This window comes from Vombatus ursinus, unplaced genomic scaffold, assembly GCF_900497805.2.
Source record: "Vombatus ursinus unplaced genomic scaffold, bare-nosed wombat genome assembly UNPS02004833.1, whole genome shotgun sequence".
Taxonomy (NCBI): domain Eukaryota; kingdom Metazoa; phylum Chordata; class Mammalia; order Diprotodontia; family Vombatidae; genus Vombatus; species Vombatus ursinus.
The window spans coordinates 107,033-132,025 of NW_020944611.1; the positions used below are offsets into that span (position 1 = coordinate 107,033).

The 24,993-nt window shown below is 50.7% G+C and overlaps 1 protein-coding gene across 4 annotated transcripts in view; it reads left to right on the forward strand.

Annotated features, from left to right (window-relative positions):
• LOC114027969 (ubiquitin carboxyl-terminal hydrolase 40-like) overlaps positions 1-24,993 on the forward strand; it is a 66,159-nt gene that overhangs the window by 9,887 nt on the left and 31,279 nt on the right. For all 4 annotated transcript variants that reach the window (XM_027842121.1, XM_027842113.1, XM_027842130.1 and 1 more), the window contains 12 exons: positions 407-571; positions 1,270-1,416; positions 2,357-2,500; positions 5,471-5,599; positions 12,209-12,313; positions 13,811-13,918; positions 16,148-16,481; positions 18,220-18,301; positions 18,531-18,705; positions 19,936-20,020; positions 21,031-21,101; positions 22,210-22,538. In XM_027842121.1, coding sequence (XP_027697922.1) covers positions 407-571; positions 1,270-1,416; positions 2,357-2,500; positions 5,471-5,599; positions 12,209-12,313; positions 13,811-13,918; positions 16,148-16,481; positions 18,220-18,301; positions 18,531-18,705; positions 19,936-20,020; positions 21,031-21,101; positions 22,210-22,538 — 1,874 coding nt within the window. The remainder of the gene's footprint in view (positions 1-406; positions 572-1,269; positions 1,417-2,356; positions 2,501-5,470; positions 5,600-12,208; positions 12,314-13,810; positions 13,919-16,147; positions 16,482-18,219; positions 18,302-18,530; positions 18,706-19,935; positions 20,021-21,030; positions 21,102-22,209; positions 22,539-24,993) is intronic.

A 24,993-nucleotide genomic window follows, 5' to 3' on the forward strand; every position in this document is an offset into this window, starting at 1 on the left:
AGATGACAATTTCATTAAAGCAGGTCCCCTAAGGCCTGCTCCCACATATACTTTGTTACCAGATGACTAGTTCATTAAAGCAAGTCCCCTAAAGCCCTCTCCCACTTGCACTTGGTTACCAGATGACAAGTTCATTAAAGCAGGTTGTCTAAGGCCCTCCCCTGCATGCGCTCTGTTAGCCTCCTGCTGGTTGGTATACAGGAAAATCAGAATTCTTTCCCGTTTTCCTGGGATTTCTCCTCAGTTGTCCGATTGGTGACAAGTGTTTTCCAGTTCTGCTCTCTCCATTAGAGAAACCCCAGCGTGAGAGGTGGGTGTTGTGGGTGCACAGGCAGCTCTCCGTGGCTTCGTCTTTGGTGGAAATGAGGAGCGGGCCAGTGACTTTGTGACTGTCCTGGTATTGCAGGAGATGAGGCAGCATGATGTCCAGGAACTGAACCGAATTCTCTTCAGTGCGCTGGAGAGCTCCCTGGTGGGCACCTCTGGCCACGACCTCATTAACCGCCTCTACCACGGCACCATCGTGAACCACATCATGTGCAAGGAGTGTGAGAACGTCAGTGAGCGGCAGGTGGGTCCTGGCCGAGGCCCTGGCACCTGAGGACACCAAAAGGAGTCTCTTTGGGCAGGGCTGGGCAAAGGGTCAGAAATCACTGCTTCTTGAGGGGCCGCAGGCCCGTGGAGAAGGAAGGTGGGGGTCCTGATGGAGGAGTGACCTGATAGGGCTTCTGGGAGTCAGAGTGCTGACCCCCCTTCACTCCAGGAGTTGCTGACCAGCCGTCTTGGTCCTGGTGAATCTCTCGGGAAGCCATCTGTCCTCTCAGGTGGGTGGGGTGGAGGGGGTGGGGCACAGGTGCAGAATAGGGTATGCCCTTCAAGGGGCAGGTGGACCGACCCCTGCCACAGTGGCAGGGGATGGAGTGATGGGTGATGTGTCTGGTAGCAGGGACTGTCTGCTTTGTAGCCCTGGGTGAGGCATGTAAGAGAAGCCGTGTGGCCCAGGGGGTCAAAGTCATGGGGACCTGGGTTCTAATCTCGCCTCAGGCACTTATTGGCCGGTGTGGTGTGACCTGGGGCCAGTCCCTTTGACCTCGGAGCCTTGACTTCCTCTCCTGTCCAATGAGGAGTTCTTTCTAGGCCATCTCCCGAGATGACAAGCTCCTTACGGCCTCGTGGCCTCATCATTTGTCTCTGGCCTTGTGTGGCTGCAGGCAGCGGGCCTCCTGGTCCAGCGCCCCTCACAGACTTTTGTCTTTCTCTGAGCGACAGGAGGACTTCTTGGACTTGACGGTTGCCGTCAAAAACCTGTCTGGCCTCGAGGAAGCTCTTTGGAGCGCATACGTGGACGAGGAATTCTTCGATGCAGAGAACCTGTATCACTGTGGAACGTGCAACAGGCTCGTCAGTGCCACCAAGGTGAGGGAGGGAGCATCGACTGAGCTCCTGCTGTGTGCCGGGCACTGGGCTGAGGAAGGACTCTGCAGGTGTTTTCCCATTTTACAGAGGAGGAAAATGAGGCAGGCAAGGGTGAAGTGACCTGCCCAGGGTCACACATTGATTCAAGGCGGCAGGACCCCAGAGCTTGTCTGGCTGAATTGGGGAAACGGGCTGTTGGTTTCTTCTGCTTTCACTGCTGTAGGAGGCTTCCTTTGCCTGCCCCGATGCATTTCCTCTCTGTGGGTCCATCTAGGGTTGCCCAGGGAGGACGGGCTGTCCGGGCGATGTCCTTAGCGCTCTGACATGGCGCCTGGGCACCTCAAAGGAGAATCTGATGGACTGGTCTGCTGACCACCCCTGAGACTCCCCTTCCCTCCCTCACCACAGCTTAACACCCAGCTGGGTTTGAGTCCGTGGCCTCTGCTGTGGGCCTCAGCCCTCCTCTGAGTAATGGGAGGGGTGGGACCATCTATGTCTGGGACTATCCTCCTCCCATATGCCCACGAACCGCGGGGCACCGTTGTGTCTGAGGGTGACCGTGGAGAAGCCATCCAGTGAACGTGCAGGACCCTCGGGGGCTGTGAGTGGGCAGTTGCCCATCCCTGGCTGGGATGTGGACAGGGCAGTGTGGAGGAGGGCGGCTGGCCTGCGGTCCTGGATCCCCCAAAGGAACAAGGGCAGAGGCTAAGGGGAGAGGCTGAGGGGGCCAGAGGATGGACAGAGGTACGGAGGCTCTTCTGGGGGTCACTTTGTGTCAGTCACGTGTCCTTTCAGTCTGTGGCTTTCCCACGGCCTTGGACGTTGTCTGCAGCCCTCACGGGTACCTGCCATGAGCATGTGTGCGTCCTTGAGTGTATGGGTGTGTGCAGACCTGCGCCACTCCTCGCCTGTCCTCACGACGCTGGTCTTGTCTCCACAGTCAGCCCGGCTGCGGAAGCTGCCTCCTTTTCTGACAATTTCGTTGCTGAGATTTAATTTTGATTTTGCCAAGTGTGAGCGCTACAAGGAGACGGGCTGCTACACGTTCCCTCTGCGGATGGACCTGAAGCCCTTCTGTGAGCAGGTCGGCGCCCTCCTGTTGGCTTGTTTCCTCATCGCCCCTCTGGGTGGGACGTGACCAAGTGCGCGCTTCTGGGGTGGCTCAGTGGTGACGTCTCGTTCCCAGGGTCAGTGTGCTTCTCGTCCTGATGGGGCCCAACCTACTTAAATCGGCATTCAGGGCCCTCGGTCAAGGTCCCCCCTACCCTCCACCATTGCACGTTAGCCCAGTCGGGTTCCGGGTTAGGAGGGTTTGCAGGCCATAGCGGGGACTGTGCAGCATTTACTTCAGAGACCCCTTAGCAGCCCCAAAATGTCCCTCAGGGAGCTGCAGTCTTCTTCCCTCCAAGTCTAGGCAGGTAAGTGGTACCGTGGAGGGAAAGCTGAACTTGGATTGGGGAAGGCCTGGAGTTTGAATGGGACCACACTTCCTGGTTGGGTGACCCCAGGCAGGTTCTTCACCTGATCTGCTTCAGCTGCCTTATCTGTAAAATGGGCATTGCAGATGCACCTCACCCACAGCAATAATGTGAGGACCCAGGGAGAGACCCTAGAAGTGCATTCCCAGCCTTAAAGAACTGGATAAAAGTCAGTTGTCATCACGTTCTTACTGGTGAGCTGGCTTCCGTGCTTTCCCACGTCTGGGCGTGAGATTTGACTCTCGTCATGTCTACATCTCTGCCTTCATCTCAGGAAATAGGCCTCAGCTGTTATTTGGGAAGGATCAGGGAACTTGGCTTAGTGGAGGCCTGCTGTCCTTGTCCTCCAAATTCCAAGTTCTCCAGCCTCAGCCATCCACATTCTACCTCAATTGTTTCTGCACCTTCTCTTCATGTTCAGCCAAATTCATTTGAAAAAATACTTTCCACTTGAAATTAAATCTTTCTCTAAACTTCTTGGGCAAATACTTTTTTTTTGCTTTAATAGTATTTTGTTTTTTTCCAATTACATGTAAAGATAGTTTTCAACATTCACTTTTGTAAGATTTTGAGTTCCAGATTTTTCTCCCTCCCCCCCTTCCCAAGACAGCAAGTGGTCCGATATGGGCTATACGTGTACAATCATGTTAAACATTTCCACATTAGTCATGTTGTGAAAGAAGAATCAGAACAAAATGGGAAAACCATGAAAAAGAAGAAATAAAAAACGAAAAGTGACAACAGTATGCTTCCATCTGCATTCACACTCCATAGTTCTTTCTCTGGAGGTGGACAGCATTTTCCATCATGAGTCTTTTGGAATTGTCTTGGATCGTTGTATTGCTGAGAAGAGCTAAGTCATTCATAGTTGGTCGTTGCAGTGTTGCTGTTGCTGTGTACAATGTTCTCCTGGTTCTACTCACTTCACTCAGCATCAGTTCTTTCCAGGTTTTTCTGAAATCTGCCTGCCCCTCGTTTCTTGTGGAGCAATAGTATTCCATTACAATCACATACCACAGCTTCTTTAACCATCTCCAGTGGATGGGCATCCCCTCAATTTCCAGTTCTTTGCCACCACAAAGAGAGCTGCTATAAATATTGCTGTACATGTGGGTCCTTTTCTTTTGCTCTCTTTGGGGTATGGACCTAGTAGTGGTGTTGCTGAATCCAAGAGTATGCATAGCTTTATAGCCCTTTGGGCATAGTTCCAAATTGCTCTCCAGGATGGTTGGATTAGTTCACAACTCCACCAACAATGCATTAGTGTTCCACTTTTTCCACATCCTCTCCAACATTTATCGTTTTCCTTTTCTGTCATATTAGCTAATCTGATAGGTGTGAGGTGGTTTTAATTTGCATTTCTCTAATTAGTAGTGATTCATAGCATGTTTTCATATGATTATAGGTAGCTTTAATTTCTTCATTTGGGTAAATACTTTCAAAAAATAAAGAGAAATAAATTGAAGGGCCTGCCTGCCCTGGAGGGGTGGGGTGACTTTCAAGGGTCTGAGGTCTGTGAATGAAGGTAGGATGAGCACTTGGTGGAGATGATCCGGATAAGGGGTGCCTACCCTGGGGGTCCATGGACTTGTCAGAGTGACAGCTTGGTTAATACTCATCTCTGCTGAAGTATAGCCCTTCTCTCCATTAGTTTACAGTGTGATTCTGGAAAGGAGTCCACAGACTGCACCTGGTGGCTAAGGGGGCCATGACCCAAAGAAGGTGAGGAGCCGTCCTGGCTCAGGCCCAGGCCGGGCTTGTTGGCCTCTGAGGCCCCTTGCTGTGACAGAGTGGCCCTCGCCTCCCAGTGAGTCTCACCCCCCCTCCTCATCCAACAAAGGAAGAGCTTTGTGAAGTGTGCTTCTCCTCCCGTGGGGGAACTACAAAGTCCATCCTGTGAACCTAGGACCTGGCTGCTGAGCACCTGACCTTGGGCTCTGAGCTGGGGAAGGGCAAAGGGCGAGCAGAGCTCCCTCCCTCGTGCTTTCTCCGGGGGCGTGTGAGGACTTTGTCCCTTTCTCCGAAGTCTCCAGGAAAGGAGGCGTAGCAGGATCCTTGGTGGGGTGTGGGGTCTCATCAGAACTCAGCCTAGGGTGTCAAAATAAGATCTTGGCATAGTTTGGAGCCTGTATTAGGATAGACCTTCTCAGAGGGAATAAGGACCATGATAAATAGCTGACGTTTGAGGTGTGCAAAGCACTGTACAAATAGGGTCTCATTTTATCCTCAGCAACCCTGGGAGGGGGGTGCTATTGTACCGTTGAGGCAGCTGAGGCAAATAGGTGACGTCACTTGGCCACGGTCACCCTGCTCATAAGTGTCAGAGGCTGCATTTGAACTTGTCTTCCGGACTCCAGACCCCACGTTCTGTGCACGGTGGCGCCCACTAGAGGCCTGGAAGAAGTATTGGCTGGTGCGCTGCCATCTGTGCCTGATCAAGCCACTGACAGTTTTGTAACTGAAGTTTGTTTTTAAATGGTCAGCAGCCCCTCGTGGAACCCTGGGGTTCCGTGTCGTCTCCTTTGCTCAGGTTCTCACCGATGACAACTGACGCAGTTTCCATCTTTTCCTTTTAGACTGAGTTGGATGACTCAGAGTATGTGTATGACCTCTTCTCTGTTATTATACACAAAGGCGGCTGCTATGGAGGACATTACCACGTGTATATTAAAGATGTTGACCAGTTGGGAAACTGGCAGTTTGAGGTGAGTGTGGGCATGGGCCCCCGACGATCTGTCAGTTGTTTCCAAAGGTCTCCTCATGGGGGGAGGTAGTGAGCCTTTACTGTGTGTAGACTGTGTCTGTATGCACTTGGGCTCGTGAAAGAAATAGAATCAGTTCTTGGCAAGGTAGCTGAGGAGGCAGGCCAGGTACCTGCAACACCCAAGAGACAACATTACCTTTCACGGTGCCCTGTAATCGTCCCTTGAGTGATGAGAAGGAAGAAAGGGCAGGGAATGGCGCATGCGAGCAGAGTGATGGGAAAGACTGCCCCCAAGGACCAGAAGGCTCCTGCCTGGTCGGGGTTCTCTTGTAGGACACCATGCATTTCTGAGGCAAGGCTGAGCATCCCCTTTTTGGCCCTGGCCAGGCTTCTCTTCTCCAGCCCTCGCAGGCTCTGTCCTTGTTGCTTCCTCCAGGAAGCCTTGGGCCAAACATGGGGGCCATGCCTAGTGTTGGCTGAACGATGCGGCAGCACTCGCATCTCTCTTTGCGCTGCTGCCTGCCATCTTTGGGGGGCTGTTTTTGTCTTTTCTGCTACCCCCTTATTGCCCCCACACACTCTTGGGACTCTCTCTTTTTTTAATTGTGTTTTTTGTTACATTCTTTTTAAGTTCCAAACTGTCTCCCTCCCTCCCCATCCCACAGTATAGACACAGATTTTTATATATACATACACACATGCGTAAAACCATATACCATGTGTACTTCTATCTAACAGTTCTTTCCCTGGAGGTGGATAGCATCTTCCTTCATAGGGCCTTTGTAGTTGATTTGAGTATATATAATACTCAGAATGATGTGATTGTTCACAGTTATTCTTTCATCAGTATTGCTGTTAATGTATTCAACATTCTCTTGGTTCTGCTAATGTCACTTTTATTATTTCATGTGAATTCTTCCGTGTTTTTCTAAAATCAACCTGCTCATCATTTCCCATAGCACAGTAATATTCCATCACAATTACGTACCACAGCTGGTTCAACCATTCCCCAGTTGACGGGCATCCCTGCAGTTTCTGGTTCTTTGCCACTCCAAAGAGAGCTGCTGTAAACATTTTAGGACGTATGGGTTCTTTCCTTTTTATCTTTTTGGGAAACAGACCTAATAATGGCATTGCCAGGGCAAAGGTGTATACTGTTTTATAGCTCTTTGGGCATTGTTCTGGATCATTCTCCAAAATGGTTGGTCAGTTCACAGTTCCACCAATGATGTATTAGTGTCCCAATTTTCCATATCCCCTTCAATATTTGTTGTTTTCTTCTATCATCTTAGTCGATCTGATAGGTATGAAATGATGTCTCAGAGTTGTTACATTTTTCTAGTCAATAATGATTTAGAAAAGTTTTTCATTTGATTATATATGTATGTGTATTTTTGATTCCTTTATTGAAAAATTGCCTGTTCATATCCTTTGACCATTTATCAGTTGGTGAATGACTCATATTCTTATAGATTTGACAAAGGTCCTTATATATTTGAGATATGAGACCTTTATCCGAGAAACTGACTTTAAAATTTTTTCCCCCAATTTTCTGATTTCCTTCTACGTTGGCTACGTGATTTTTGTTTGTACAAACCCTTTTTAATTTAATGTAATAAAAATTATCCATTTTACATCTCACAATGCTCTCTAAAAATTCTTCTCCTATCCGTAAGTCTGATAAGTAATACGTTCCATGTCCTCCTAATTTACTTATGATAACTCCCTTTTTATCTAGGTCATGTGTCCATTTTGACCTTATCTTGGTAGATGGTGTAAGATATTGGTTGATAAGCAATTTCTGCCAGTCTATTTTCCAGCTTTCCCAAATAGTGAATTCTTATTCCCAAAGCTTAAATTTTTACATTTTTCAAACACAAGGTTACTACTGTGTATTGTATGTCTACTCTGTTCTACTGATCCACCATTCTATTTCTTAGCCAGTATCAGATATTTTTGATAATTACTAGTTTATAATGTAGTTTAAGATTTGGTACTGTTAAACCTCCTTCCTTTATATTTTTTTTTTTATTAATTCCTTTGATATTCTTGACCTTTTGTTATTTTTTCTAGCTCAGTAAAATAATTTTTTGGTAATTTAATTGGGATGGTATTGAATAAGTAAATTAGTTTAAGTAGAGTTATCATTTTTATTATATTATTGTCTCTGCCCGCCCATGAACAATTAATCTTTCTTCAATTATTTAAATCTGATTTTATTTGTAGAAAAAGTGTTTTATGATTATGTTCATGTAGTTCCTGGGTTTATCCTGGTAGGTATGCTCCTAGGAATGTTATACTGTCTATGGTTATTTTAAGTGGGGTATTTCTTACTATCTCTTCATGCAGCGTTTTTTTGGTGATATATACAACTGCTGATGATTTATGTGAGTTTATTTTATATCCTGCTACTTTGCTAAAATTATTAATTGTTTCAACTAGTTTTTCAGTTAAATCTCTAGGACTTTCCAAGTATATCATTATATCATCAGCAAAAGAGATAGCTTTATTGATTCATTGACACTTCTGATTTCTTCAATTTCTTCTCTTATTGCTGTTGCTGTCATTTCTTTTTCTTTTTTTAAAAATTTATTTATTTTTAGTTGTCAACATTCACTTCCACAAGATTTTGAGTTCCAAATTTTCTCCCCATCTCTCCCTTCCCCCCCCCCCCATGATGGTGTGCATTCTGATTACCCCTTCCCCTAATCTGTCCTCCCTTCTATCTCTTCCCCCCCTTCTCTCATCCCCTTCCCCTTCTGTTTTCCTGTAGGGGAGGATAGATTTATGTACTCATTTCCTGTATTTCTTAATTCCCAGTTGCATGTGAGCACAGTTTTTAACATGTGTTTTTAAAACCTTGGGTTCCAAATTTTCTCCCTTCCTCCCTCCCCACCCACCCTCATTGAAAAGGTAAGCAACTCAATACAGGTTATACATGTATAGTCATGCAAAACACTTCCATAGTAGTGATGTTGTAAAAAACTAAGTATATTTCCCTTCATTCTATCCCACCCCTCATTTATTCTATTCTTTCTTTTGACCCTGTTCCTCCTCAGAAGTGTTTACTTCTGATTACTCCCTCCCCTCTATCATCCCCCTGCTCTCTTGTCCCCTCTCCCCCCCATTTTCCTATAGGGTAAGATAGATTTCCATACCCAATTGAGTGTGTATGTTATTCCCTCCTTAAGCCAAATCCTATGAGAATAAGATTCACTCATTCCTTCTCACCTCCCCCACTTCCCCCCCACTGAAAAAAAGCCTTTTCTTGTCTGTTTTATGTGAGATAATTTACCCCATTCTCTCTCTTTCTCCCAGTAAATCCTCTCACCCCTTAAATTTATTCCCTCTCTCTCCCTTTCTCTTTCTCCCAGTAAATCCTCTCACCCCTTAAATTTATTCTCCATATATCACCCCTTCATCTTCAACTCACCCTGTGCCCTGTGTTTCTATGTGTCTATATATACATACATATAATTTTTTCTCTCCAACTACCCTAATACTGACAAAGGTCTCATGAGTTACGAATATCATCTGTCCATGCAGGAATGTAAACAGTTCAACCTTAAAATAAGTCTCTTATGATTTCTCTTTCCTGTTTACTTCTTCATGTTTCCCTTGAGTCTTGTATTTGAAAGTCACATTTTCTATTCAGCTCTGGTCTTTTCATCAAGAATACTTGAAAGTCCCCTATTTCACTGAATGACTATTTTTTCCCCTAAAGGATTATACTCAGTCTTGCTGGGTAGGTGATTCTTGATTGTAATCCTATACCCTTTGCCCTCTGGAATATTATATTCCATGCCCTCCGGTCCCTTAATATAGAAATTGCTAAACCTTGTGTTATCCTGATTGTGTTTCCACAATACTTGAGTTGTTTCTTTCTGGCTGCTTGCAATATTTTCTCCTTGACCTGGGAACTCTGGAATTTGGCTGCAATATTCCTAGGAGTTTTCCTTTGGGGATCTCATTCAAGAGGTGATCAGTGGATTCTTTCAATTTCTATTTTGCCCTCTGGTTCTAAAATATCAGGGCAGTTTTCCTTGATAATTTCTTGAAAGATGATGTCTAGGCTCTTTTTTTGATCAGGGCTTTCAGATAGTCCAATAATTTTTAAATTCTGTCTCCTGGATCTGCTTTCCAGGTCAGTTGTTTTTCTGATGAGATATTTCACATTGTTTTCTGTTTTTTTTTCATTCTTTTGGATTTGATTTACAGTGTCTTGATTTCTCATAAAGTCTCTAGCTTCCAATTGCTCCATTCTAATTTTTGAGGAAGTATTTTCTTTAGTAAGCTTTTGGACTTCCTTTTCCATTTGGCAAATTTTACTTTTTAAGGCATTCTTCTCATCATTGGCTTTTTGAACCTCTTTTGCCATTTTGGGTTAGGCTATTTTTTAAGGTGTTATTTTCTTCCTTTATTTTTTGGGGTCTCCTTTAGCAAGCTGTTGACTTGTTTTTCATGATTTTCTTGCATCGCTCTCATTTCTCTTCCCAGTTTTTCCTCTACGTCTCTTACTCATTTCTCAAAATCCTTTTTGAGCTCTTCCAAGGCCTGGGACTGATTCATATTTTTCTTGGAGGCTTTCGATGTAGGAGCTTTGACTTCATTGCCTTCTTCTGGTTGCATGTTTTGATCTTCTTTGTCACCAAAGAAGGATTCTATGGTCTGACTTTTTTGCACCTTTGTTTGTTCATGATCCCAGCCAATTATTTGAGTTTTTAACTCTTTGTTAAGGTAGGGGTCTGTTTCCAGTGTGGAGAATGTACTGTCCCAAGCTTTGGGGTGTTTCTATTCTAAAAGAGTGATAGCCAGGGATGAGTGTCCTGGCAGGACTGATTTGATTTGTATTTTCAGAGCCAGGCTGGGAAACGGGGGTAGGTGGGGGCAGGAAGGGCTCTGTTGAGGATGACCCCACCTGATGAGGATGGTGACCTTAGCCCGTGAGCACAGTGACCTTAACCAATGAGGATGACCGTGACTGTGACCAATGAGGATGAGACTGATGAGGATGACCACGACCGCTACTGATGAGGGTGACCCTGACTGATGAGAAAGACCCTCTGAGGAAGATGATCATGATTAGTGAGAATGACCGTGACCAGTGAGGATGACCCCGCCTGATGACTCCTGGAAAGTGGGTAGGAGGAAGGGAGTGAGTGTGAAATGTCTGAAGCCGATGACAGGAGAGGCTGGTGTTGTGGAGATAGTTGGAGAGGTGGGCTGGGGCCGGGCTGCAGACGTGGCAGGTGAAGACGTTTGTGACTTGATGGATTTGGTTTGAACCTCTGTCTTTGCACTTGGCCAGTTTCAGCATGGGCTGGGGCTGGGGTGTATCTCAGCTTGGGTAGCTTTGCAAATTTGCGAGGGGCTCTTATCCCAGCCCTGCAGAGGTCATTTTTGCATTTTCTCAATGAGGACTGGAGGTTCAGTGACTTAATCCTAATCACACAGCTGGCTGTGGGTTTCTAGATGGAGTCAGAGCTGAAAGGGCCTCAGCAACCCGTGAGCCCCCCACCCCCGATTTTATGGAGCTCGGAAGCCGGCTCTAAGGGCAGCCCTCTCCCTGCTGCCTCCCATCTGGCTGGGGAGAGACCGGCGGGACCTTTTCAAGTGCTTGTGCCTCAAACTGGTCACCTTGTGATTCACCACCTGCCTGATCAGGAGGCCCATCAGAGGGATGGACTACTTGGACGGGCCTCAGAGTCACGTGGACCTCGGTGCTGGGCATGAGAGAACCCTTCTGGCCTGGCTGCTCCTTCTCTGCTTGCCCAGCCAGACCTCGTGGACCGAGGCCCCTAGAGATCATTCCAATGTGTCTGGGACCCTTCCTGAGACAGTAGAATGTGTAGAGGCATTGATCTCTTTTGGAAGCTCACCTGCAGGTTCGTCACTTAAAATCCAAACTGAGCTCTTACGACCCACACAAGCACCCATAATCACTCCAGGCTACTTGTAAGAGGGAAGGGACGGCCGACATGTCTGAGAAGATGTCTGAGAAGATAGTGTGGTGCTGGGCATTGTGCTGATTGTTGGGGATGCAAAGAAAGGCAGATGGCAGGTCCTGCCCTTGGGGAGCTGCCAGTCTAATGAGGGAGACAAGCTCCAAACCAGTAGGCACCGGTAGGCCAAATAAGAAATCATCACCAGAGGGAAGGCGTCACGTGGCCTGCCCTGTGAAGTCCGTGGGCCCTTTTTCCTGCCCCTCTTACCTTGTACCCCTTCCTTTTGGTGTCCTCAGGACCCGGGCTGGCGCCTTTTCTCAGTTCGGAAGGTGCCCGTGACAGTGGCTGGCTTAGAAGCAACAGCAGATACACCGTGATGGGCCAGTGTTCTTTCTTGTGATTCTCATTGGCCTTGAGGAATGGTTTCGAGCCTCTCAGTTAAGATGTGCTCTCAGATCTCCCCACTTGGAGGGATGACATGTTTATCGAGAAAGTGAAAAAAGCTTTGACCCTTGATGGAACAGCTGCATCCAATTCCTTGCTTGTCAGATGGCCTCGAGACCTTGGGAAGCCCCTCGTCCAGTCCCCCTGGGCCTTTGTTCCTGGCCATCCTAGTCTCCTAACAGTATTGGTGCCATTGACCAGGATGTGTTTGTTTTCACCAGGAAGACGAGTCTGAGTCAGTTGCAAAGGCCGAGAGTTTGAAGGACCTTCCGCGTGTACAAGAAACCGACAATCCATTGACGGTCCTCAAAAATATCTTGTCACAGGTATGTTGTGCCTTGAATTCTTCCTTCTCTCCCCTGGGGGTTGGGCTTCAGGAGGGTGGGTCCCCCTCCCCCAGCCTCTCACGCTGGGCCAGGTCTGCGTCTGGACGGCAGGCATGCAGGCCTCAGGGAAGCCGGCCCTGGAGTTTGCCTTCATATGATGTTCAGTTAGCAGACACCTGGTATTGCTTCAGGGTTGAGTTCTCATCAGGGAAACTCCACTAGAGAAGGAGAGGCTTCCTGTGTGCCTAGCACCACGCTGGGTGGCAGCGTGGCAAGGAGGGCCAGACATGGCCCTGCCTTCCAGGAGCGCTCCATCAGCCTGTGTGGGAGTGTGTGATGTCCCGGTACCACGTTGGAGGAGGGGGCAGGGGCACGGACTCCTTCAGCGGGGGGGCTTGAGCAGGCCTCATGGAGGAGGTGGCCCCTTGGCTCCAGCCGGAGGGCTGAGACTGCCTTTCCCTTGGCATCCTGGGCACCCAGTACGGTGCCTGGCACGTCGGTAGTAGGCTGCTGCATGGCCTGTACTAGCCAGCGTTCGTGAAGCGCTTTGAGGCCGGCAGACAGGCTCTCATCTGGGAGGTGGGTGAGTCAGTGCTGTGTGATGAGGATGTGGAGGCTCAGAGAGGCTCAGAGAGAAGCCCAGGGCCCCTCAGCCGGGGAGGACAGTGAGGGCAAGCAGGATCCAGAAAGGAATTGGGAGGGCCTGCGAGCCTCACCTTTTGGAGCCTAGGCCTTGGGGAGTTGGCAGGGTATTGATGGTTAGAGAGATGAGAGCAGGCGACCCTGACAGGGGAGCCAGGGAGAGGATTTGGGAAGCAGTTACACTCGTCCTGCCTCAGGGGGCGATAGTGTTTCACAACTTCCTGGGTGAGGGAAGAGCCTGTGATGGTTCGGAGCTGGGGAACCCTTGGGGGCTGCCAAGCAGAGGTGTCGGGGGCAGTCACCCTGCTCTCAGGCCACTCGGAGCTGGCTGGAGGAAGGAAGGGCAGGGTGAGAGAGTGGGTTAGCCAGGGGATGGTGGCGGTGCTGTTGGCTGGATGCCCTGGATGGCTTGTGGGTTCTGCTTTCCCCAGAAACCGGGTCGTGGAGACGGAGCCATTAGGGACACATTGAGTCAAGGGCCCGGTGGTCACGTCCTCTCGGGGCCCAGTTCTGTCAGCCTTGTCAACTTAGGGTGGGGCACAGTGAGGATGCTCACACGATCCCCCAGTCACAGAGCGTGTGGTCAGCTCGGCCCCACGACCCGGCTTTCTCCTGGAGCCTTTGAACTGCGAGGGGAAGGCAGGTGGTTGGCAGGTGGTTGAGCTTTGGTCACGGTCCTGGGATGTAGCCTCCTTGAGGGCAGGAGCCCCTTGGCTCGTTGCTTGGGCACCAAGTGTTGATGAGCGAATTGAACGTGGGCACCTCCCCGCTTCTCAGCGTGCGTCTTCCCCCTTGTGCTCCTGGGCTTCATTTGTGCACATTTGTTCTCATGCGTTTTAATCTCTCTTTCTGAAGGAGGAAAATAAGCTGATTCCTGTGGACCAGCTGGGTCAGAAGCTCTTGGCCAGCATAGAAATATCCTGGAACAAGAAGTATCGGAAGCAGCATGGGTCCCTGCTGAAGGTAACCATCGCCCCACCCGCCCAGGTGACCCTTCTGGTCCTCTCGGCCCTGACCGTCAGAACCGGAGCGAGGGCCGCTCTGGCCGAGCCCGGCTCCTCCCTCCGCCAGCAGGACAGCCGGCCTTCGTTCCTGTCCCGGAAGGAATGCTCACTTTCACCAAGCAGACCAGGACTTCCGGGGCCTGTGTGGGTGGCTTTGGCTCCATCTGATTCCGACTTTCTCTGGCCCATTAGACAAGATGAATCAGCTTCTGCGATCTTAAATTCAGCCTCCCTTGAGGTCCCGGCCTGGCATGGTCATCAGTGTGAATTGTCCAGACCACTTAAGACCATCCCCCTGCTGAGGCAGATCAGCACCAGCTGTGCACTTAGTAGGAGGTCAGCCAATCAGTAAACATTGGTTAAGTGCCTACTATGTGCTGGGCACTGTGGGATACAAAGAGAGGCAAACCTTGCCCTCAAATTGCTTACAGTCTAATGACTGAGACAATACACCAGCTTCTATGTACAGACATACATAGGAAGAATGCACTGGAGAGAATCAGGAAAGGCACTTGTCATATGGGGAAATCAGGGAAGGCTTCCTGGGGAAGGTGGCAGCCGGGAGGTGGAGATGAGGAGGAACAGTGTTCCAGGCAGGGAGCACAGCCAAAGAAAATGCCCAGAGTCTGGAGGTGGAGCGTGTCTTGTTCAGGAAACAGCCAGGAGGCCAGAGTCACTGGTTCGAAGAGTAGGTGGGAGAGCAAAAGAGGACTGGAAAGGGAGGAGGGGGCTTTAAAAGCCAAATGGGATTTTGTATTTGATCTTGGAGGTAATAGGGAGCCACGGGAGTTCCGAGGAGGTAATGTGATCAGATCTGCATTTTAAGAACAACACTAGACCGCGAGGTGGAGGATGGACCGGAGGGGACAGTTAGCCTCCCTCGGGAGAGCCGAGCAGCCCCCAGAGGATCTCCGCGAGGCCTGCGGCTGGGTTTTAGGGCTGCTCTTCAGGGCAGCTAACTCCTGCTGCCACCGGTCTGGGCCGTGACCTCCAGCTCCCCCAGCCTGGGCCGTGACCTCCAGCTCCCCCAGCCTGCTGGCTGCACGTAGGGACATCATGAGTCAGGGAGGGGACTTGTGGCCGTAGGGTAGTTGTGGGACCCTCCCTGCCAGAAATGCTAGCAGTCGGGCTTGATTTGATCCTTGTGCTCAGGGCTAGAGAGGACAAACTTGAAATGTGAGAGTGGTGTGCACCCTGTTGGGAGGGCACCGGGTAGTGGGCCTAGTGCTGGGCTGGGGGCAGGACAGGCCAGTTGGCCAGGGCCTCGAAAATGGCCAGAGATGGGCAGAGGGAAGCAGGCTTGTCTTCGACGTTTTGGAGATGCCAGTATGACTGAGGTCATTTTTTCAGCAGTGCTCCACGTGTAGCGTGGGACGCCGGAGCGCTGCCTCTTCTTTGTTCCAAGCCTCCGAGCCTCCGAGCCTCCCCAGCAGGCCCAAGGCCGCCGCCCCTCAGAGGGTCTTTCAGTGTGCATTCCTCTGATTTTTTTGTTGTGTTCTTTCCTACGGTTGGGGATGGCTTGGATTTCCTCCTTTGCAAAGTGCCTGTGCGTTCCCTTTTTCCGTTTGTGTGTTGGCGAATGGCTCCTACTCCCACATGTTTGAGTCACTTTGGGGCACAAGCGAGGCCAGGGGCTGTTGTCTTGCTCCAGCAGGCTCTTGGGGGTGGGGGTGGAGGGCATTCCCCCTTCCCGTTGCGGCTGTGAGGGGGCCCTGGGGCAGATTCTGGTTCGCGTTTGACCCGAGTGCAGCACTCTGGGCACATGGTCTTTTCTTCTTCCTCTCCTGCATTCCCAGAGGGCTTGTGGGCACCCTCTTGCTCAGGACCCCACTCTGACTGTCTCTAACATTGTCCTCTTGGCGGATGGAGAAAATGGACCTGATTAAAATACCCTAAAGTGGGTAGAGCAGAGGGCCCCGAAGAGAGCATGATGGCCACGTGGCCCCCAGCCCAGAGTCTGGAGGAGGGGTCTGAATCTGCCTCCTTGCCGGACTCTGTCTCCTCGTGTGTAAAATGAGGCTGAACATCTCGGGGCCCTTCCTTGCCAGCTTCCTGGTCCATCCAGGCCCTCCCAGCACCATCTCTGGGTCTGGTCCTCTCTGGGGTCCCTGACTCCTCCGGTGGCCATGTGAGGTCATCATCCAAGGTCATGGCTAATTGGTGTCCTTATTTCTTTCTTCCCTTTCAGTTTTTGCACGCCCATTCTGATGTGTTTCTCCTCAGCTCCAATCCCAGCAAGGTCTGTCTAAGGAGGGATGTCAGCCCTCCACAGCTGCCCTTGACTGAGCATAAACAGCCTGGCCCTGATGCCCCTTCTCACGGCGAGGGCCTCGTGGCTTCTGGAGCAGAGCCTGCTGGGGATCTGTGGCCGGAGGTCAGCGCTGAAGGCCCTCATTGGTTTGACATAAATGATTCTCAAGTGGAACCCATCCGGGAAGCGGACATTGAGAAGCAATTCCAGGGAAAAGAGAGTGCCTACATGTTGTTTTACCGAAAGATGCAGCTGCAGAGGCCTCCAGAAGGTACGGGGCACGGGCTTCTTGCTCTCAGCTTCTGTCCAGAGCAGGAAAGACCAAGCTTTGGTCTTTGAAGAAGACCTTGCAGGAGGCCCAGAGGGTGAGAGGTTCTCAGCTCCCTGCTGTGGGCCAGGTGCTGCAGGAGACCCAGGGCACGGTCTCTGCTGGCGTCTAGGTCAGTCCCCACAGATTGGAGTGCAATCATGTCAGAGTGGCTACGCCAGGCCAGTTCTTCAGCTGGTCAGACAAGTCCCCGGTGAGAATCTGCCTGCCATTGCGGCGAGGTGTCAGAGAGCCCAGTGTGCTGGGCCTGGGCTCAGGAAGACTTGAGTTCAAATCTGGCCTCACACACTGACTAGCTGGGAGACTTTGGGCAAGTCACTAAACCTCTATCTGCCTTAGTTTCCTCTTCTGTAAAGCGGGGATCCCCATCGCACTTCCCTCCCAGCGTGGTTGTGAGGATCAGCTGTAAGAACTGTAAAGCACGTAGTGGCACAGGGCCTGGCACCTGGTAGGTGCACCTGTGACTGTCATTATTCCTGGGCTGTCTTTTGCAGCTGAGGGAGCTGCTGGGGTTCCTGGGAGAGTGAATGACAGCTCTGGGAGCATGTGGATGGCCTGGGGCAGAGGTGGGGCCTGACCCCTCATGTTCTGGCTTTGAGGCCAACGTTGGCTACAGTCTTTCCCCAGTGCCTCTCATTAAGACTACGGGCCATATGGGAGTTGTTAGCCTGTATTAGGGGAGGGGGAGTTCAGTGCCAGAATTTGTTAGATGAGGTCACAGGTCAGGACCAAACCAAAGGCAGATCTCCGCATTTCCGTTCTGTGGGCTAATGGAGACAGGCTCTGTCCGCTCCTTTCCCGTTAGGATGCTGGGCGTGTATGGTCTGGTCAGTGAGTGGTTTTTATTTGAGGAACCTGTGAGTGCTAAGCATGACGGGCCTCTGTAGGCATGGCCCAACTTTGTCGCAGGAATCTGAATTTTCAGGCATCCCTGGCCTGTCTTTCTTTCTCCCTCCTCCCCTCTTGAATTAAAGTAGGGATTTGCCCACCGGTGAGCCAGTGGGGTAGCGTGGTGTTCCACCATTCTCTCTCAAGGAGAGAGACACAGCACAGAACTAACATTCGAGGCTTCCAGAGGTCTTTGCTATCTGGTTTTAGCTTGTCAACCCTCCTAAGGGAACCTCTGGTTTGAAGTAGGTAATTATATTTTAAGCATTTGTGTCGTCTCCCCTGTAGAATGTAAGCTTCCTGAAGGCAGGGGCTGTTTTTTTCTTTTTGTCCCCTCTGCCTAGCAGAGTGTTGGGCACGGAGTACATATGTATCAGTTGATTAGTGAAGGGATAGACTGAGAACTGGGTTCATAGGGAATGGTACTTGTGTGCCTGGCTGGATGGAGGGTGCCTGTGGGAGGGGCTATCGATCCCTGCTGAGTGATGGGCCATCGCAGAGGAAGACTCCGGGGGCATGCCTCAGGTACCCGAGGGGCATAGTGGAGCCACGGGGCGGGTGGAGCCTTGGGAGGGAGCCAGATGTGGCCACCGCGCAACCTGGCCTGTGATTCAAGATGGCCCCACAGACCGGCCCATTGAGGCCTTGTGCCTGAGGAGCAGAGTGATTAGGGTGATCCCCAAAGACGCAGGTCCGGCTCTGGGAAGTGGCCCTTGGGGCGTGGGCTGGGACCACCATCCTGAATCTGCTCTCCTTTGGCTGACCTCAGATTAACGAGGGCTTTTGTTCACAGCTCAGTCCAACCCACAGTACAAGGTTCCAGGTCACCTGCTGAGGGAGGTGCATGAGGCCAACAGGGAGCTGCAGAAGAGGAGGTAAGTCTGCCCAAGGCTGGGGCAGGCCGTGGGCCTCCTGGCCGGCTGGGTTCTGCTCAGCTCCAGGCTGCTGGTCCTTGAGGAGGGGCCTTCGCGGGGCGTTCCCTGAAGGTTGTGGTAGCCAATGAGGCACGTGGTTCTCGAGCTTTGGGGGAAGGGACTCCTGGTGTTCGAGTGACGTGGAAGGTCTTCGAGGACTGATTCCTTCTCTGGCTGTGATGCTTTCCAGGACAGACTATGACTCAGTGGTCAACACCCTCGACCTGCATCTCCACCTGGGCCCTTGCTATGAATTTTATGATGGCGCCCTGCACCCTTCTTCTTCCGTAACAGAAGATTGCATGTTGGACTTGACCATTGATAAACGGAAAACTGTAGGTGATCTTCGGCAGTCGGTATTTCAGGTAACGTACATTCGCGTGGACTTGAGCCTGCTTGCAAGTCGAGCTCAGATGCTGATGACTGCTTCTCCTGTTTCAGCCTGGGGCCCGGGGAGGGCCGTGGCCTGTCTGGGGAGAGTGGAAGTGGATGTGCCAGAGCCTCTCAGCCCTCCCTGAGCCCCAGCCTGGCTCCCCTTTCCGGGCCCAGCTGTGCCTCCTGGCCTGGCCTTAGGGGGCTGGAACATTCCCGGTGGGCGGTTTATTAACCGAGGTGAAGATCAGCCTGGTGCCATGTTATTCCTTAAGGCTATTTCATTGGTGAGGATGACATTGCTAGAAGCGGGTGGTGATTCAGCGGAGGTGTTAGACTCAAGACAGCTTTCATTGGCCTTTGCTTTAATTGTTTCTTTAGTCAACGTGTCCATCGAGGGACAGCCTTGGAGGCAGGAAGCCTGGGCTCACATCTTACCCCTGACATGTTTGAGTGAGCCAGCTGACAGCTCCATGAACCCTTCGAGGCTCAGGGAACCCTTAGGGATTGCGTATAGCAGAGAAAGAGCTGATCTGCATTGGTTGAGTGGGTTTCCTCACTGGGAAATAGCCAGGCCAGTAGAGTCATGGGTCTGGACCATCTGTCATTGTGTTTAGTAATAGTGCCAGAATTTTATCGGTTCCAACCCCTTCAGTTTACAGGTGAGGAGACTGAGTCCCAGAGATGAGCAGTGACTTGCCCACAGTCACATGGGGAGCAAGGGTAGAGCCAGAGGTTTAAGCCCAAGGCATCTGCCCCAGCGACTGTGTCTTTTCCCCTGTGTCCAGGCTGCTGTCATTTGTAGGGAGAAGGAAAAAATATTTTTCCAGGTCAGATGCCATTTGACAATCAGGTACTCGTCCAGCACCTTTGAAGAATGACCCCCGAGGTGTCACCTTTTGAACACAGCGCTCCTTGGCAAACTGTCCTCCACTTCTGGGTGGTCTCAGGGCCCATTTTGTCGTGGGCTAGCCTTGGTTGGGAGAATGGGAAGGGCTCCATGAGTCTGGGCACCGTGCCTGCATGGGAGCCAGGCACCTAAGGCTAGACTCCGCCTTCCCGAGGATTTCCAGGGGCTTACCGAAGCAGACCTTCAGACAGTGTCCGAGCAGGTGGTGGGTTCCCCCACCATCTCAGGACTCTGCGAGGGGGGCTCCTCCAGGTCAGCCTGGAGTTGTTTCTGGTCTCTGACTTTGTGCAGCTCTCTCTTCCTTCATCTCCAGCTCCTGGAATTCTGGGAAGGGGATCTGGTGCTCAGCCTTGCCAAGCTCGTGCCTGCGGGACTCCATGTTTGCCAAGCCCTCGAAGGTAGGCCCCTTGTCCTCGGCACCCCCAGGACTTGAGTTGGCTGTCCAGCCTCCCTGTCTATCCCCACCCCTTAGATGGAGCCTGCTGCGGGGGGCTGGAGGCAGGCCGAGCCCAGAAAGGGCTTATGGGATCTGAAAGGCTCTGCCTTAACGTGCTCTCTGAGATGTGAGATCTCCCTTCCACCTTGCTGGGGACGGCGGGGGGGGTGTTAGGAAAATGGACGTTGAGTCTTTGCCCGAGTGAGGAGACAGGCTTAATTCCTGCCATCTTGCACGAGCAATACTTTGCATTGGTCATGTGGGCGGCGCCTTTTCGGTCCAGGTGCTGAGAGAGCTTGCCCAGCGCCCTCATTTCTGGCCCACCGTGGCCCTCAGCTCACGGCAGAGCTGAGAGCAAGATGTAGAGTTCCCGTGTGTGCTTCCTTCTACCTGCTGCACCTTGGACAGAGGTGCTCTGGACCCTTCCCTCCCTGCCCCTGGCCCTCAGTGTGCAGAGGGGCTGCCCACAAGCTGGGGAGCTGGGATGGGAGCCCCACGTTGTGTCAAAGCTTCATGCTGCCTGTCATCTTTACTCTTTGTTTTCCATCTGTCTGCACTCTCCTCAAGCCCTGCTCACTGTGGAATCCAGCAGTCAATCCCCTTAATGGCATTTCCAGCGATTCTAAGATAGAAGGAGCGTGGGTGTAACTGACCTGTCCAGCTCCCCAGTGCTGCCGTGCCCATTCGGGACGGGCGCCCTTCTTCTCTGCTAGAAGTGTGTCCTGGGGGATCTCAGCCCTCGACTTCTTGGACACCTCCCGCCGCGGGGGGAAGCCTTGGCAGCCAGCATCTTTCCGAGACAGAGGCAGGGTTTAAACCCCGGTTGTCGGTCGGCTGGCTGAGAAGTAAATAAGCTTATCCATTGCCTTTGTCTCTCCCAAGTGCCCCTTGTGTTACCAATGCTCTGAAAAGGGCTGGGTGCTGAGAGGAGGCGGGCGACAAGTGGTTTCACTGGTGATCCCATCTTTGTAGGAGATGGACTGACATTGCATGAAATTGAAATGACCGATGGGGAAGACATCTTTGTGTGGAATGGGATGGAGGTAAAACCTACTTCAGGAAATCTTTATTGTAACTTTAAACCTTAATGTCATTGCAATAAGATAACCTGCTGCCGGTGTAAAGAATGTTCTGATCATGCAGGAAGAGTTAGAAGTTAGGAAACTGGGAAAAGGTTGGAGGAGTCTTGGCCGCACTGCCGCCCTCTCCTGGCATGGAGTGCCCGACTTCTAGTTAGTCTTTCCGAGCTGCGATTTGAAAATGATTTGACTGAAAAATACTGTTTTGTGATGACGGCTTTTCATTTGTTGAGCTTGAAATGCCAATTCATTCATCAGGGCTTTCTGGAGCACCTGCTTTGTTCCTAGCGCTGTATTAGGGTTTGTGAGGGCTCCCAGAGAAGTATAAGACACAGCCTTACATGCCTTGAAGGAGCTTAACACCTCACTGGGGAGATAAGACACATGGAGGCACGTAAGTCACAACACCGCAGTAGACAATTGCATGCCGAGTGACTGTACAGGCAATAAGTGGGTGTAATTAGCCATTTAGGGTAAGCCTTCGTAAAAGAGGTGTGATTGGACCTGGGGCCTCACACGTGGGATGGGTTTAAGTAGGAAGGAATTGAATGCGTTCAGGCTGGGGCCAGAGCCTGACCAGAGGCTGACAGAGGGAAAGGCTCAGGAGGCTGTTCCACTAGAGGGGCCCGTTTGGTATTGGGACCTAACCAAAGGAACGTTGGAAAGGCCAGTTGAGAAGAGCCTTAAGTTGTAGGTTGATGAGTTTGGGCTCAGTCTGGCAGCAAAGAGGGCAGGCTCTGAAAGCTTCCGGGTAGGGACGGGGGTGTGAGAGCAAGGTGGAATTTCAGGAAGAGTAAGCAATCGCCAGGGGCGTCCAGGATGAACTGAAGGGAGAGATTGGCTGCATGGAGAGCGAGGAGGAGGGCACTCATTGCCTCCATCTTCACAGAGGGGTCAGATGAGGATGAACAGGAAAGAAGTGGCAGGAGATTTTTAAGCCTTGATCTGTTGACTTGTTATCCCAGGCACAACAGAATAACATTTTCATTGCCACTCATAAACTTTCACTGTATTAGACTTTGTTTTGGCCAGTTAGGGTCTGACTCTCCTTCATCTTGACTTTGTTTCCCAGGTTGGTGGGGTCAAGATTCCAGTCGGTGAGGACGCTCTTCCCATCCTTTTGAATATCCTTCAGCTGACAAATAGCAGTGATGGAGAAAACGGGCAGCCATTTGAAGAACTCCACCATGTGTTTCCCTCAAATGCTGAAGTTGGCTCCATATTCACGGCCTTAGCATCCCCTGTTGGCATCCTCCTGGTGAACATTACAGGCTCTCGCATTCTCGAGTTAGAGAACTGGACAGTCATTCCCAGGGAGAACTTTGGAAAGACATTCAGAGAGCAAGGCCTTCAAGACGGCAGCTGCGTGTGGATATTAAGCTCCAGCAGCTATGACCAAAGGTAACTGACCGAGGGAACAGGTGAGCTCTGCTCATGCTGTTTAAAGTGGGTTTGATCACCAGGCCTTCCGTCTGCACACCCTCTTGTGAATGCCCATGCTTAGTCTTTGAGACAGTAGGTAGATCTGAGTGGCTCTGAGGCACGTGGCACATTGAGTGAAGGACACAGTGTTAGCACAGAGTGGACTGAAAAGCAGGTTTCTATAATGATGGATCTTTTTTTCTGTTACAAATTGGAGATGTGTTTCCATAGAAACCAGTCACTCAGTAGAATGAGTGGAAAACTGGGTGAGGCAGGTATTATGTCTCCTGGGACAGCAGTGCTTGCTGGCCAGGTCCCTCAGGGCCTGTTGCCTTGTGGCTCATTCTGGTCCCAGCCTGGTCAATATCCCTTCCCTTCCCTCCCCGTTCTTTTTTATTTTTTTTTTAAGGCAATTTGGGTTAAGTGACTTGCCCAGGGTCACACAGCTAGTAAGTATCAAGTATTTGGTCTGAGGCCGGATCTGAACTCAGGTCCTCCTGACTTCAGGGCCGGTGCTCTGTCCACTGCCCACGCGCCACCTAGCTGTCCCCTCTCCGTCTGGGTCTGTCATGGAATTCTCGACTTCTAGGTCTCCCATAAAACAAGGGGCACGCTTTTCCCTGAATGTTACTTAAGTTTTCTGACATCAGGCTCTGCAAAATGGGTTCTTTCCATCCTTTGTCAGTACAGATGTCTGCAGCTGTCCCAAACCCTCTCATCCCTCCTCAATTCTCCTCCCTGTTTCCTCTTTCTGTCGAGAACCTTGTCTTATATTTTACAGAAAAACTGAGGCCATTCGTCATGAACTCCCCACTTCTTCCCTTCCTCATTTATCACTCAGGTTCCTTCTGCCCCTCCTTCAGCCTTGTCTCACGTGATGAGGTGACCTCACTCTTTACCCAGGTTAATCCCTCTACCTGCTAAGGTGACCCTGTTGCACCTTGTACCCCTCTCTGTCATCCCCACTCCTGCACTTATTTTCACTTTCTCCTTCTCTACTGGCTCCTTCCCTACTGCCCACAAACATGCCCATGTCTCCTCTATCCTGAAAAAAGCCCTCATTTGACCCCTCTGTCCCTGCTAACATTTTCCTATATTTCTTCTGCCCTTTGTGGCAGAAGCAAGTGGCTGAAAAGACCACCTACGCATACCTCCACTTTCTCTCCTTTCACTCTTCTTAATCCCTTACAGTCAAACTTCTGACCTCATCATTGCACTGAAGCTGCTCTCTCCAGATTGACCAGTAATCTCTTAGTGGCCAAGTCCATGGCCTTTTCTCAGTCTTCATTCTACTTGACCCCCTGCAGCCTTGGACACTGTGGCTCACTCTGTCCTCCTTGATACTCTCTTCTCTCTAGGTTTTTGGGTCGCTAGTCTCTCCTTGTTCTCCTTACTCTCTGACCTCTCCTTCTCAGTCTCTTTTGCTGGATCCTCCTCCAGGTCACACCCTCTAACCACAGGTGTCCTTCAGGGTTCTGTCCTGGGCCTCTTCTCCCTCTGTGCTACTTCACTTGGGGATCTCATCAGTTCTCACAGATTTAATTACCATCTCTATTCAGATGATTCTCAAATCTCCCCTTTCTGCCCCAGAATCTCTGCTGAGCTCCAGTCTTGCATCTCCAATTGCCTTTCAGACATCTTGAACCAGATATCCAGTAAGCACCTTAAATTCGTTATGTCCAAAACAGAACTCATTATCTTTCCCCCTAAACTCTCTCCCCTCTTCTCTTCCCTGTTATTGCAGAGAGCACCCCCATTCTCCTAGTTCCTCAGGCTCTCAACTTAGGAGTCATCCTGGACTCTTCACTCTCTCTCACTCCCCGTATCCAATATGGTGCCAAGGCCTGTAGATTTGACCTCTTGCAACGTCTCTTGTCGATTTCACCTCTGCAGCATCTCTTGTCAGTTTCATCTGTGCATCATCTCTGGTCCATTTCACCTCTGGAGCACCTCTGGTCCATTTCACCTCTGTAGCATCTCTTGTCAGTTTCACCTCTGCAGCATTTCTTGTCAGTTTCACCTCTGCAGCATCTCTTATCAATTTCACTTCTGCAGCATCTCTGGAACACACCACTCCTTTCTGTCCTTTGACACTGCCCCTACCTGGGTGCAGGCCTTTATCTCCTCACACCAGGACTATTGCAATAGCTGCTGGGCAGGGGATAGGGATGGGGGTGGCGTGGTTGCTCAGAGTGCCTGCCTCATGGCTCTTTCCACTCCAATCCGTCCTTCATTCAGCCACCAAAGTGATTTTCCTAAAGTGCAAGTCCAACCCCCCTACTTAGTAAACTCCAACAACTCCTCTATTTTCTCCAGGATCAAATACAAAATGCTCTGTTTGGCCTTCAAAGCCCTTCATCACCCATCTTCCTCCTTCCTTTCCAGTCTTCTGACACTTTACTCTATTCTCCCCCACATCCTCTTCAGTCTACTA